At 41.0% G+C, this 15,174-nt stretch overlaps 1 protein-coding gene across 2 annotated transcripts; it reads right to left on the bottom strand.

Moving 5' to 3' along the window:
* Positions 1 to 4,799: 4,799 nt before the first annotated feature.
* On the bottom strand, positions 4,800 to 8,387 carry LOC131683572 (hexamerin-1.1-like). 2 transcript variants are annotated; one of them, XM_058965651.1, is made up of 4 exons: positions 8,165 to 8,387; positions 6,964 to 7,118; positions 6,773 to 6,900; positions 4,800 to 6,715 (listed from the first exon to the last, which is right to left on the bottom strand). In XM_058965651.1, exons 2-4 carry the CDS (start codon positions 7,058 to 7,060, stop codon positions 4,853 to 4,855), a joined length of 2,088 nt encoding a protein of 695 aa, XP_058821634.1. In that variant the 5' UTR covers positions 7,061 to 7,118; positions 8,165 to 8,387; the 3' UTR covers positions 4,800 to 4,852. The 2 variants fall into 2 exon arrangements, with proteins under 2 accessions (XP_058821634.1, XP_058821635.1); XM_058965652.1 differs by having other exon boundaries at positions 6,964 to 8,387.
* Positions 8,388 to 15,174: the final 6,787 nt, after the last annotated feature.

Here is a 15,174-nt window from a genome sequence, read left to right as displayed (position 1 = left end):
CGGAACTATTACTTCGAGGGGAGACTGACTACGTTTTTTCACACCTGACTTCCCCTGCGAGGACAATCTGAGCAAGAAACTTCAGGTTGTCTAATTTACTGATCCCCACGGCCCCCTTGTGCCATTCAACACAACGACTCGGCTTCCTTGTACCACAAATTCCTTATCCCTTTGGCTCCCTATCCGTTGCCATTGAACACCGCAACTCGTTTAGGCCCTTTGGCGTACTCCGACAGTGATTTCCCCGAGAAGAGAAGTTCTCCCGAAACCGAGCCAACCAGCCAGGTGCCGAATCAGTTCGGCGATTCCGATGTAAAACGATGTCCGGTTTATTGGTACCCCGACGATCCGCGACTGGTGATGTCTCGTCGCGATCTCGACGGAGAGTTGAAAGTAATTCTTCCGTTACCGATTCTTCTTTGATTTTCGCTATATTTCTCTCGGATAAACCGGTAGAATGCCGTGGTCGGTCTAGCGATTTCGGGTAGAGCTTGGCGTCTGGTTCGCTGGCGTTCCGGCGGTCCATCCCCGTAGTAGCTCTGTCGCAGTCTACTCGTCCCCAATGGTGGATCTAGTCTACTTCGGTGGAGTTTCCCGTAGGTGATTGCTCTCCCGAAAACGTTGCTCGTTGTACATCATGCCATGTCACCACTCTGTTGATCGCCTTCTACGTGTTTACGTCGCTTGTCATTCTGTAGACAAAATTATCCGGGTTGATGTCCGGTCCTCCCGTTTCAAACATCTCCTTGCGTGTCCATTCGAACCTCAGCCATTAGAAGACCACATTCTCTGGTGTCTCTTCACCTCCTATCCTCACCAACTATTCTCACTATCTATCTCACACGTTTCTGGTGGTTCTCCGATTGTATCGAATTCTCCGCCAGGGTGATTCATATGAGGATCATCCCGGCGATAACGCATACTACTTCCGACGATATTTTGCTGTACGCGCTTACGACTCGTACGGCCATCAGCAGGAACTTCCAGTTCAATATTTCGCAGTTCTGCTAGGTTTTCAGCGCCGCACCTCAGGCAGGAACCCATATCGCAGTACCGGCAACGAAATACTCGATAACATACGTCTTGTGCTGCTTTTCTGACCGACGTTTGTCATGACCCACGCTATTGCGTTCGTTACCTTCGACAACTTTTCGCGGGCGTAGTCAACGTGGTTGTTGAAGCTCAACCGGTCGTCGATTATCACACCCAATTGCTTCAGTACACGCCTCGATGCAATTATGGACCCTCTGACGTATATCTGCATCCGCTGAACCGCTTCACTTCATGCTAACCAACAAAATATCTCGGTCTTGTGGTGAGCTATCGGCAACTTGACTCCGTTCATCCAGTTCTCGATCGCGTATACTCTGCTTCACCCACGATTTTCACTTTTCTAGGTCGCAGCAGTGTCGAAACCTCATCGTACACTCCGTTCCAAAGAGAGTTGACCGAGAATGGAGAACTGAGGTATGTCCACTGTGACTCGCATTGAGTTCATCTCATACAGTAGCACTTCTCTGGAAGTAGCTCTTAAGGATATGGCATAGATAGCCGGGGATCCTCAGCTGACACTGTTAAAAGCGTTCTTCACATCTATCGTGACCACTCTCTCTACTCTCGAGCTTTTTCCGAATTTCTTCCACTGTCGATACTCCTTTATGGAATCCGAACTGCGTTTTGGAGAGTCCGCGCTCGTCCATCGTGCAATTTGTCAATCTGTTACCCCAAAATGGCGTTAGTCATAAGATTGCACAACAGCGACGAGCTACTATCCTCTTAGTATATTGGAGTGTGTGTATATGTGTTAACCATACTATCTCCGACTGGTCGGCAGCAGTTTACAGAAAAAAGATATTTCCATGTATTTACATACATACCTGCAAATAACTTAATTCCAGGATTTAGGTAGGTGCTAGCTCAATTGACTTTCCGATTACCCATTTCGTATACAGAACAAACAGTGTTCCGAAGTAATCGTTCCATCAACCAGCCCCGCTTTAATGTAATGTTTATATCAAATGGATTGTAACATTACAATTAGATTTTCGATTTGTTACAGGAGGTAATAAACCGACACGTATCTAGTATATTTATTTGATTTTTATATATTTAAACTGGAATATGTTTGAAGAAAAATATACCAGTTTTTCTATTTTTTTCTTTATTTTTACTTACGCGAGTGATTCATACTTGCGGATCCATGTGACCCGAATTTCCTGCTTAACGATGAATAAAGAATAAAAAAAGAAAAAGAAAATGTTTGTTACACCACTGCAACGTTGCCGTAGCGTTTTCAAACGTCATTTATGTGTTCCCATGCGGGGCGCAGAAGACTACACGAGGAGGAAATGATGGTTAGACAAAAAGGAATCACTCGGTACGAGAAACGGTCGACGCGACGACGAAGGAAAAACGGTACACCGCACTTTCGATCGTAGTGATGGATTGCTGATTGCGATGCTCTTCTTTTTGTCCCGGGCGCAGGAAAGCGAAGACGACGCGACTACGAACACTATCTTCTCAAACACCAACACGTATCAGTCGACGAATGTATACAGTTTTTGAGTGAAACGTGCGATCGCTATACGCTACACCAAACGAGGCAAAATAATACACATACGGACGCATGGTGGCTGCTAATGCGATGCAAACGACGCAAACTGACGCAACTACCACTACACTCACACTCAAACTGTCTTTCCGCGAGCGCAATCCAACCCGGTCAAACCATTCGGAATTTGATTCGGAATCCTGAATGGAGTCAGTATGGATTCCAAATCAAATGCAACAACCGATTCTGAGTCGGAATCGGTTGTTGCATTTGATTTGGAATCCATAATGACTTCATTCAGAAATCCGCACCGGTTCCGGAATAAGTTTAACTGGGAATGTGTGTTCATTCTTCTAACTATCGCGTCGTTCTCCTACGATCCTCTTGGTATATTGGTGAATTAAAACTATAACTCAAAAGGATACAATGATGTAACTTAGCTTAGCGTAGCTTAGGTAGACTGCCCGGAGTTGTACTTCGTGATTGACCGAATGAGTGAAAATGCGCAACGAACCATAAAAATGATGCTGGAGAGGGGCAAATAATTCTCACTGTTCATATTTCACTGGCCCAATATTTACATAAAGTGATCAAAAACGACGCTGGCCACGTCCAATGCTGTTCTACCGGGGAAGGAAAGGAATGTTAGTTAACCCTTAATAAGGCGGTGGTAACTATATTGTCACCTTTTCGTTTCGTTCATAATGCAGGAATATGATGTGAGAAATGTTCCAGTCTTATGAAATCTACTTGTTAGGAGTCTGGCAACTCTTCTAATTACTTTTTATTGAGATACAGTGAACAGTGTTAGATTGGCGAAGAGTTTTTTTTTTAAAAAAGGTGACGATTTCCTTTTGAACAATAAAATTAGCTCGATTTTGAAAAAAAATGCTCTAGACCCTATAAGTTAGGGTTACCAACCGTCCTTATTTCAAAGGACATGTCCTTAATTTCGATGATTTTGGAAAGCGTCCTTAATTTTACCTCAAATGTCCATAGTTTTAGTCGGTGGTATATTTGAAATCAATCACATTAAGTTCGTTCAATCGAACAAAACAAAATCGCAATTTTAGTTGGTCACTGATATGTTATGGTTAGATTAATGATTGAATAGCATTGATTCAGTTTATTGGTAAAAGTAATGTTTCAAACTAAAACATGTTTCTTATCTTAATGAGTGTTGGCAGAAAAAACCATTTTGTCCTCTAATTCGAATTTTGACCAACTATCTTTTACTAGCAAAGGGTTCTATTTCTCGTGGTAGTCATCTCAGACTATGTATTCATGTTTTTGCAGTTTTTATTGCAAAATAAATGTACATATATTCTAAACTAAGTGAAAGAATCGTGTTTCTATTAATATAACATTCAATAATAGCCCAAAACTCTGGGCCTTATAAAGGTTTAAACACACGCTGTTGATAGAAACTGAGACGATCTCTGCATCTCCACGAGCATCACGGGAAAGGATTTGTGTTAGTAGGAAAGGGAATAGGTCAAGATGTATGTCCTGTTAAATAATATGATGTTGGCAATATGTACGAAAGATGCTCGCAATCCATTTCCGAGAATTTTAAACGAACAACTTGAACTCCGGACAGCCTGCCATCGGGAGTGATGCTTCTTATTTACACTTCAATGGTCATTTCCAGATTTGTTTTAGTTTTGTTTAAGTTTGAGCGGTAACATGTTTTAGCAAATACTTAAACGATATTTCTTGAAATATTTGTATACAAAAGGAAAACTTTTGAAGGAAAAGTAAAAAATAGTCTCGAACAAAGCGAAGCTACAACAGAGAACTCGATTTTATTTGTGACGAGAATATGAAATAATTTTGAGCGGCCAATATCAGCAAAAGCTTTACAGAAAGCTTTATATTGTATGACGGATACAAAAACGGTTCCATTCGCGTCATTTTCCCCCTCCCCTGTCAGCATACTACCCACAGATCTTCACTAATGCAGCATCCACCCAGAGCGAAACTGAGTCATACTCCAATACCAACCGCTATCAAAATGTATGAACTGACAGCGGTAGGGGCCAGAACCCGACCCAGCCTCGGGTCCAAGAAAAAAACGGCATAAGGTGGCTCGACCCCGGTTGGCATCACGGGGAGGTAAGAGATAAGAGTTCTGTATCAGAGGTGAATGGCGACATAGTGTGGCCTTATTTTGCACAATAATACAGCTTTGTCAACCTTTAAAAGATAAAATGATGCTTCGGTAAACATTTACTAAATACTTCGAAAATTGTCAAAATATTGGTTTATTACATAAATTTGTATAACAGATCAGCCATTTTACTAAGCCGTTTGATTTATTTTAATTCCACTTACCTGATGAATGCTGACATTGTTGAAAATCATGTTCTTAGTAACAAAATAACCCGTATCCAGCTCGCGGTCAAACGGAAATCCGAACGGTAGAGCATCGAGATACTTGGATCCAGAGCCTACCCCACAGCTCACGGGCGAATAAAACGTAGAATATTGTACCACGCTCGGTTCGTGATGCGGCGAAATAATGAAGAAAAACGTTATTTCAAATCCACTAGGAAGTCCTCTGGGTAGCAGTAACCGGTCGGGCCATCCGCAATGTGCTTCGGACATATCCAGGACAAACTGTTCCTCTCCATCAATTGATCGTAGTATTTGTTTGTATAACTCAGTGTAGGTTGTGCGATCTCTAATATTGAAATAGAAATCTCGAGTGTCACGCTTGATAACATTTTCGCCGATCACCAAATTAATTAAAAACTGATCCATTTCAACGTAGTATTTCTTTACATCATTCAGTTGCCTTATATTGTTAAACGTTGGACCCATGTACATTCGAACAACACCCTTTCCAGAGAACTCGGATTGTACAGTCAGGACGTAGCCGAACGGTTTGTGATTAAGACGCTTTTGCCGAGCAAAAACTGTATAGTTCCAGGTTGATCTTCCTTGAGATTTTTCGCTGTTAAAAGGTAGTCCATTGCTAATGTCAGCATTGAAATGCTCAAAAAATGTTATTAGCTTATCGACAACCAAGTTTTTGATTTCCACTCCCTTGAAGTTAAGCTCATCGAAAGTGTATGGTGACAAATAACTTTTATACTGCCAATACAATCCTAGCATTCTTTCAAGATACTGATAGAAAATAGGATCCCTCATCGATGTTTCGTAGTGCATGGTGGGTCCGGGCCACAGTTCGTCAACCAACCGGTAGTGATCACTTTGGCCGAGAATCGACCGAGCATGCATTTCGAACGATTGAAAGTATTCCTGGTCGATACTGTCGACATTTCCATTGATCATGTTTCCTATCACATCTACTGCTGCTGCTGTCCGTATGTTAATTCTGGAGCCATTCGATAGTAAATAGTATCCTTTGTCAATTGTTTCTCTGATTCGTTGCTCGTAATCCAACAATTGCTCTAGTTTGGCATCGTTTTTCATGTTCAAAGTAAAATAATTTTCTCTTGATCGAAATGGAATACCATTCCAATAGCGGAGCATTGAGTAGTGTCCGGTTTTAAGTGGAAATTTCCAATTCAATGTCTCTATCGGTCCTAATGAGTTCGATTGTCTCTCTAGATAGTACCGGGCAAGCAGTTGTTGATGCATGTATAAGAACAGCTCGCCACGACGATCTTTATTCAATCCAAACTCGGCACCACCAAGAAAAGCTGGATACTCCAGCATATAGTAGAAATAGTAAGAGTTCAATCCAATGTCTTCCATATAATAGGCTAGCTTTCCTTCGCCATGATAATTAACAGCAAACGTAGAAGTATATTTGTTCGAAGCTGCATTTCGAATGTTTCCATCATAGAATCCATATTCAGAATCATGCATTCTACGAACCATAGCGTCATGGATAAGATCTCCGTTAAAGAACAAATACGGATTTAATTCGTAAATCGCTGGTAATTCGACACCCTGCAGATCCTTTCGATGCATAACGGAAAGAGCGAGTGCGTAAATGAACATGCCTTCATTGACATTTTGTCGAGCCCAAACAACATTTTCCTTAAACGTGTCCCAATCGATCGAGTAATAGAATAAATTGAATAACAAATGTGTTTGCTGTAGGTGCCACTTGTTGAATATTGTAAATATTTCCCCTTTTTGCAAAAAACTTGTTTTGAATAGCTGGAAAAATTTGGAAACAGCCTTGAAGTCCTATAAAGAAAAGTAAACTTTGTTTTTAATCAGTAAAAATTTTATAGTTTTACAAACTCTGTATTTTGATTCATCCGTGATCCATTTTTTTATCGGTGATCGGTACTCATCAATCTCTGAAGGTTGATAGATATTTCGTAGAACGTCGAATAGAAATTTTTGCTTCTGTAGGAAAGGCTCATCCGCTAAACAATAGAAAGATCAAATTATCATGCGAAAATTGTTTATTACCAACATTACCAACTAACCGTGAGCGACACTATCGTTGGAAATCACGTGAGATGTGGGGGTATAAGTAGTACTGCATGTAGAAAGCAGACCCAGAAAGAACGCAAAATAGATCATCTTCCTTAAAAACGTCTGTTGAATTGAATTGGTAGTTCATGACTGGCAAAATGAATACCTTGCGCAAAAATATGAAAATCGAATTCAGTGAAATGATAAGGAATGCATTTTTTTACGTAACTGATAATTCTTTACATTGCCAGGTATATGCTAATCAGTATGTGTTCAGTATGCTATATTCTAACTGTTGAAACATATTTATGAGAAACTATAGTTGGGTTTCGTATAATATAGCGAATCCGATTGATAGAATCCTTCTCTACTTGTGATAATTATTTTTTGACGTAGGACTTACGTCTTTATTTTCTATACTGGGAATCATTTCAATATTTTCAAAGCGGAATCGTTACGTACACTTCAGTAGCGACAGACTTAAATGGCACGTTCCCCATGTTGATCGGAGATTTGTGCCTTGCTGTGAATTGTCCTCTCATCATTTCCCGATGGGATGGATTAGGGAAGTATTAAGGTTAGGGATAAGGAAAATAACGACACATTGAACATAAAGAATACGGAAGTATCTTACACTTCTAAGGGAATAGAAGACGCTGCTCAATGAGCGAATATATTAAAACTCTCGCGGAGATATTGAGGAAACAGAACGACAACACCCTCGCAGAAATATTGTCATGCAAATACCGCTTAAACTATAGCTCTTCATCACATTGGGTTATAAACAATAGCATGTCCTTGAGTTTCAGTTCTCTGTACGCAGGTTCATCTAAGTATGGGGAACCAAAAATCCAGATACGCAATTGCATTACTGCAAGAGAGTCACATTTCAAATTATATTAAATTGCGTAATCGGATTCACAAAGATCACACGAATAATACTCAGAACGCTAAATAGTAGCCATGCAATAATTGAGTTTGCAATGTTCAGTCAGTGTCCTGACTAGAAAACTGCAATTGTGTTTGTAAAATGCAGCAAATTCTTCGACATTTTCAGACTAACATTTAGCAGAAATTTTTTTGTATGAACGCAAATTTGCAAGTTACACCAATGGTTGGCATGTTGAGAAGCAGCGCAAGAGCGAATCTTGTGCCGGATCAACGAAGTCAGTCGCAGTGCCCGCAGGAATACATTTACCGAGATTCATTTACCACAAATTCCCCGTTGAAGTGACGATTGTACGCCACACAGAATTGCGAAGGTTTCTGCACGGTACTGTATCTGCCAAGCGAATGAGATTGGTTTAATCTCATTTTACGACAACAAGCACCAGTACCAGCTCGGCCCTCCAGTTAAGAACCGTCAGTATAACAAACTACGTATTCTTCAAGTTGCCGTTTCTTCCAGCCAGACAGCCATTCCTCGCGAGGAAGAGTGTTGATGTATTCGGGTTTTGGGGGATCCGAACTATCCGAACTTCTTCCCGCAGGGAAACACCGGAGGAAAACCAGCGGACACTTCGTCAATGCAGCAGCAAGATGAACCGGATCAACCACAGCAGGTAAGTCGTCGGAAAGAAACAGGTAAGTCACTTCAACTTTCTGGTAAGAACAGTTTGGATTTCTTTTAGCACTGTAAAATAAAACTTATTAACTGCTTAAAGTTCTGAAACGAATGTGACCTGCTCACTCTCGTGTATTGACTTTTATCTTCGTTTGTTTTGATCGTTTTAGTCGATTCCGACTAAAACACATTAAAATCAATTTACATATTCGACGGGTAATAATTACTTATATTGTAAATAAAACTGTTATACAACAAGTGTAAGGTCACTGGGAGCAAGTGTAAACTCATCCCAATTAACCATTTGATGCTACACTCTTGTATGGCCAGTTGCACGATATATTGGAATACTGTTACAGAACCCAGTAACCTTAAGACTGTATGCACAAGAAAGTGCTTCTTGTTTCAAACGCTCCACCCATCGCAATCAAAACCATCTTCTGCAGATGGTTTAACTTTGTTTGCCTTTGGATTATCCTAACTTCTCCCTTCAGCCACCAAATAAGGCGGCCGTATGCCAGTATTGGTCTAACAATTGTTTTATTGATTCTTTAGAATTTACTTGGGTTTGAGTGCCCAAGATTTGCCAATTGGCCGAGGGCCATGTAAGCTTTCTTGATTCTGATATCGATGTGAGCTGTCCGATTAAGTTTTGAGTCAAGAATTACCCCAACGTACTTAACTTGATGTGTGGCAATAATTTCAGAATCAATTAACTGTAACGGACGAGTTTCGGTTGTAATTCTTTGTTGCGTAAAAAGTACCATTGACGTTTCATTTGAATTATCTGATAGTCATTGCACACCATTGCTCAAAAACACATAAGGCTTGTTGCATCAGCAGCCGTTTTCGCGCAGCTTAAAACTAGGGTTCGTCGCGACCAACTTTTGAGAGGTCTGAGCGGGAGGAGGTGTTAGACATAACACTTTGCTCTGATGGAATTTTGCATGAGCTGGGAAATTGGCAGGTTCCAAATGAAACTGAACCGTCTCTATCCGATCATAAATATATATTTTTCGATAATTTTGATGTCACCTTCAATGTGGTAACATATCGTAATCCTAAATCTACAAATTGGGGCCTCTCTTTGGAAAATTTGGCGACAAAATTTCATGTATATTTTCCAACAATTAGTCAACTTAGACGACGTTGTGGATACGACAAACTCATTCATATTAGCATTCTACGAAGAAGCTTGTCCACTTCGTACTGTTACTCGACTGGGGGAACCCCTTGGTGGAGGGCTGAGCTTGGAAGAATGAAGAAAGTTATGAGAAGAGCTTGGAACCGGCGTCAGCGTGATGACTCCAGGACTTTCAGGTCAGCTCGTAGTGGGCTGGCTGGCAAAGCCTATGCACTAATGTCTCTAGTCTGAACGAGGCTAGCAGAATAAATAAAATTCTCTCCAAATCGAATGATTTTCAGATGAACTCCTTAAAAACCAGAGATGGTGTTTATGTGACGGACGAAAAGAATGTTCTTAATTGTCTCTTCGACACACACTTTCCAGGTTGTATCGATCCGGAGTTGAACAATGTTCACAGATCTCATTCTGGTGATTCGGACTCGTGGGCGTTAGCACGCACATTGGTTTCCATTGAATCGGTCAAGTGGGCAGTTGACAGCTTTGCTCCATGCAAATCACCCGGAAAAGACGGAATACTTCCCGTGCTACTGCAAAAGGGATTTGATATTCTTAAACATGTCTTGAAAAAGATTTTGCTTTCCAGTCTTGCTACCGAGTATATCCCGAAAGCATGGCGAGAAATAACTGTTAGATTTATTCCCAAAGGGGGGCGCTCAAGCTATGAAGAAGCCAAGAGTTTTAGGCCTATCAGCTTAAGTTCTTTTCTTCTGAAAGCTTTGGAACGGATAATCGATCATCACATCAGGAACGTTAGTTTAGTTGAATATCCACTGCACAAAATGCAACATGCATATCAGTGTGGGAAATCCACGATCACTCTGCTTCACGATGTTGTTTACAACATTGACAAAGCCTTCTCGCTCAAGCAATCTAGCTTGGGTGTATTCCTAGATATTGAGGGTGCTTCTGACAATGTGTCCTTCCAGTCTATTCTGGAAGCGACGCGCGGTCATGGGATACCTGCATGTATCTCGGGTTGGATAACTTTGCTCGTCACTGCGAAAGGCTGAGATACGGAAGTTGAGAATTTGCGGTTGTCCTCAGGGCGGCGTTCTTCCTTTGTTATGGAACTTGGTGGCTTATTGAAGAAACTCAATGAGCTTGGATTTCCAACCTACGGGTTTGCTGACGATTACCAAATACTAATTACTGGATTTTGCATCGGAACAATCTTTGACTTAATGTAACAGGCATTAAGAGCTGTCGAACAGTGGTGTCGACAAGTTAAACTTTCAGTTAACACAAGCAAAACTTCAATGGTACTTTTCACGAAGAAGCGAATAACAACCACGGTTTGTCCCTTGCATTTCTTTGATTCTGGGCTACTGTGTGCAGATCAAGTCAAATACGTTGGAGTCATATTGGACTCCAAACTGAATTGGTCTGCTCACATTGAGTTCAGAGTCAAGAAAGCGTGCATGACCTTCGGGCAGTGCAGACGAACTTTTGGAAAGGCCTGGGGTCTCAAACCTAAATACATCTATTGGAGTTACACGACAATTGTACGTCCAATGCTGTCATACGGATGCCTTGTGTGGTGGCAGAGGGGAGAGGTGGTGACAGTCCAGTCAAGGCTAAATCATCTGCAAAGAATGGCGTTGACTGGTGCTTTCACCACGACTCCGACTGCTGCTCTTGAGGCACTTCTAAATATCAAACCATTACACATACACCTCAAACAAGAAGCACTATCATGTGCATACAGACTGCAGGTTACTGGGTTTTGGAACAGTAACCATGTTGATCTTGCTACCAGTCATACACGATTGTGGTCACAAATGGTTACATGGGGTGAAGATATTCTTGCTCCCAGCGATGGCCAGGGCAGGTTCAGCGATTGACTTCGTTGATCCTGAGCCCTCGCTGCCAATTTTGACAAGTTGGATAAGGGAAAAAATACGGTCCTGGGCTTTGTCCGAGCACCGGAATTATTGGAGAAATCTACAAACGTGTCGCCAAACAAAGGCGTTTCTAGAACAACCATGCCCAGTGGTTTCGAATAATCTCCTACATTTTTCGAATCTCCACTGCGGAATGCTGACCAGGGCTTTAACCGGCCTCTGCAAACTCAATTATCACATGGCAACTATTCAGCGCGCTGAGTCTTTTTCATGTGATCTTTTTGAATCCGACTACGGAACCTCATATCATCTGATATGCAATTGTCCAGCGGTAGCACAATTGCGATTTCGAGTCTTCAGCCGTCCTTATATAGACGAAACCATGTTTGATCGACTGAAACTCAGACACATACTAAAGTTTTTTATCCAATGTGGTAAAGAGCTTTAGGCTTATTCGCAGGCAAGTTGAACTACTTGTGAGTTTAACTTACTTGTTGTTTATTTTTGTTTTTGTGCTGTTATTTTTCCCACCCTTCCAATTCCACTTCCCCACACCTCCTTGTCCTTTCCTTTCGCTCAGGAAATGATGAAAACACACGGCGTGCCATTTAAGTCAATATATTCTTATTCCTGATTCCTTTGTAGCATTATCATCATCCGTTTATCTCTGATTGCTTCAAATTAATCAAAATTCACAGTTGAAAAAATTTACGTCAAAAACGATTCCACGAGTGAAGAGAGGAATCGGGAGAAGTGATGCATTTTAAAATTGGATTTAAGAGTATAATTCAATTGTTTTTCAATGTTCTAATAATTTTATCTCTATATGGAAGAAACATTTTATGTATTTAGAATGGTTCATTTGTAAAGTTTTACTTAGTAGTATAGAACAAAAGGAATAAAAGAAAGGAAATAAATCTAATTGCGTTCTTCTTAAATAGTGAAAGTCCTTGTTTTAGTCTACTTATTAATGCGGTGCGGTTGCGGTAATACCACGCGGTAAAAGCTCATTTCCCGCACCGCATCTGCGGGAAAAAGTGTCTCACCGCACCGTAGATTTTGCGGTGCGCATGCGTTAATTACCGCAAACGCGACGAACCCTACTTAAAACTGTAATTTGTATTTCCTGCTAGATATATTTATAGTGGTATACAAATGAATTACAGATAACGAGCTCAATCTATGTCAATCCTACGGTAGGTATTTCCTTTCAGGCACTGACGAATTGCACGCGACTGAATGAAATGCCGGAGAGTAACCCACAAGCAAATAAATGTTTGGGACTGTGAATAAAAGGTAGAGCTAGTGTTCTGGGAAAATTGCCGGACCGATATTTTTTAAGGGAATTCTTTCATAGTGTTATGTCTGTTAGTCTGTGCTATAATCTTCTATTTAGAGAAGCTTAGAGAATCGACGATTTGGTTCAGGACTGAAACTGAAATTTCCTCCAGCTCGTTCGGTACTACTTGTAGTTGCTGCGGCCATTTCTTTTCCAACTGATTTGAGATTGTTTGCTCCCTGGAACCATGGAACATCGGATTCAAATCACCGTCCCGCACTAAGTAGGTAACAAGCGCCACTCGCACTGATTTGAAAGGGTATAGATCTCTACAATCCGAAACGCGACAATTTTTTTATATTTTCGCTGCTTGGAATGAATCCAGGAAAAAAACAGTCCATCCAAAAAAACCAATTTCATCGCTTTCATATCTACCGACAGAGACACATTCTCCTCCCGACGTTGATTGTATTCATTCAACAATCGAGTTTTCACAAGCGTAACAGTCCAGTCTTCATCCGGCCGGCTTTGGAGACTTTGAACCAGTTCATGATAAGATGGCGGAACACTGAAAATCATAGTAATTTGCAATGATTCATCCAAGTTCTGACCTGCTGCCGTCAACTTGTCGAACAATTCTTCCATACCGGAAAGGAGCTTTTCCATATCTTCGGTTTCTGGCATACTAACACTACACAATTTGCCAAGGTAATGAACAATAACCGACATTGTCGCCTTTTCATGGTGCTCTTTGACAGCATTCCACATCCCACGTGCACTGTCCGTATTTTAACCAATTTATACTGGCTTTCCTCGATGAAAAGTCCAATGTTCGCCCGTGCTTTTCGATCGTGATTCTTCCACTCTTCGGTTACCGGTTCTGGCTTCGCAATGCTTATCATCTCTCAGAGGTCCTCTTTTTCGAGCATTCCATTCGCTGTTTCCGGGAGCTTGTCTGGTTAAGCTTCGGAAACGTGATTTTTGCACTGTCCGCCCTTTTGTAACACACGCAGCCTCCTGTAATATTCGCGCACGACCGAATAAGTAAAATAACGTCAACTCTTGCAACGGCCCTAATTTGGTTCGTCACTTTTCCACGACCTCCGTGCACCTGGGCCCATAACCTGTGAGACCATACCAACCAGTGTTGCTGAACTCGTAAAAATAACTCCTATATTTCTCATTCGCGTGTTCTCATTGCACCCAACACTCGTATCCGAGTGTTCTCCATGCATGCTTTTCTTTCGTTCACTCCCCAGGCGGGTAGAATTTCTGCGAGTGCCAGTCGGCCAAAAGCCACTCAAATTGCACATATTGAAACCCACTCTTTCGTTCGCACCCACCCACTGGCGCGCACTCCTACTGCTGCTACCACTCGTCCATGCTCTCGCTCGCCCATGCTCCCACTCGCCCATGCTCCCACTTGTCCGTACTCCCACTCGTAGCCACTCGCGCTCTTTAACACAATCGTATCCACTCGCACTCTTAACCGCGTTAGCCTTTACTCACACTCTTTCAGTCGCTAGCGCTCTCGCTCCCACTCGCATTTCGTTCTTCTGTGGTAGACCAAGAATGTTAGATGAAAACAGCGATGCCAACCTTCCAGTTTAAACTGGATTCTTCCAGTTTTTTTTACAATATCCAGTCAAACAGACAATCGGAAAAATCTTCCAGTTTTTTGAAATTTTAGCCAGTTTTATCCAGTTTTTTTTAATATTCATTTATTTAGTTTTCTTTCTCACAAATTGTAACTCGATTCACAGAATTTTCAAGCAAGCGATGGGATGATGCAGAGTGCCGCAGAATAAGATTTAAATCCACCGTGACCTGAACTCTTTTTATACTACTTGTGAGTAAAACGGTACAAGAATGTACATTTTGATACGATTTCAAATGAATTTTACTCAAACATAAAGGTGACAGTACATTGTGTCAAATATTTACATAAACATTTGTTGTATTCGCAGCTAGTTGCTATAGTATCGTAAGAAAGGATTAAGCGCATTCTCAAGTTTAGTAAAGGGTCTTAAATTTACGATTTTGTGGATTTTGTGTAGATTGAAAATCTTCAAAACAGTAAAATTCGACTGTAACTATTAGAATTACAGTCAAAGTCAGATGTTCTAATATTTTTTAAAATTTGGACAACAATATCAAAAACTGACTCAAATTTTCAATAAAAGGTTTGGAACATACGTGTTTACTTAAAATTACGTTCATTGAATCGTTGACTTAAACATAACAAGAGTATAGTAGGTTTTTTCGAGCATCCAGTTTTTTTCCAGTTTTTTTTCTAGAAAGGTTCCAGTTTTTTTGAAAAAAATGTTGGCAACGCTGGATGAAAATGAATTTATTCGTATATTTTATGTACAAAGTACAAGCCGCGGCTGT

Source organism: Topomyia yanbarensis, chromosome 2, assembly GCF_030247195.1.
Source record: "Topomyia yanbarensis strain Yona2022 chromosome 2, ASM3024719v1, whole genome shotgun sequence".
Taxonomy (NCBI): Eukaryota; Metazoa; Arthropoda; class Insecta; order Diptera; family Culicidae; genus Topomyia; species Topomyia yanbarensis.
Note: the sequence above shows the minus strand (reverse complement) of the source record. Positions and strands in the feature narration are given on the sequence as shown.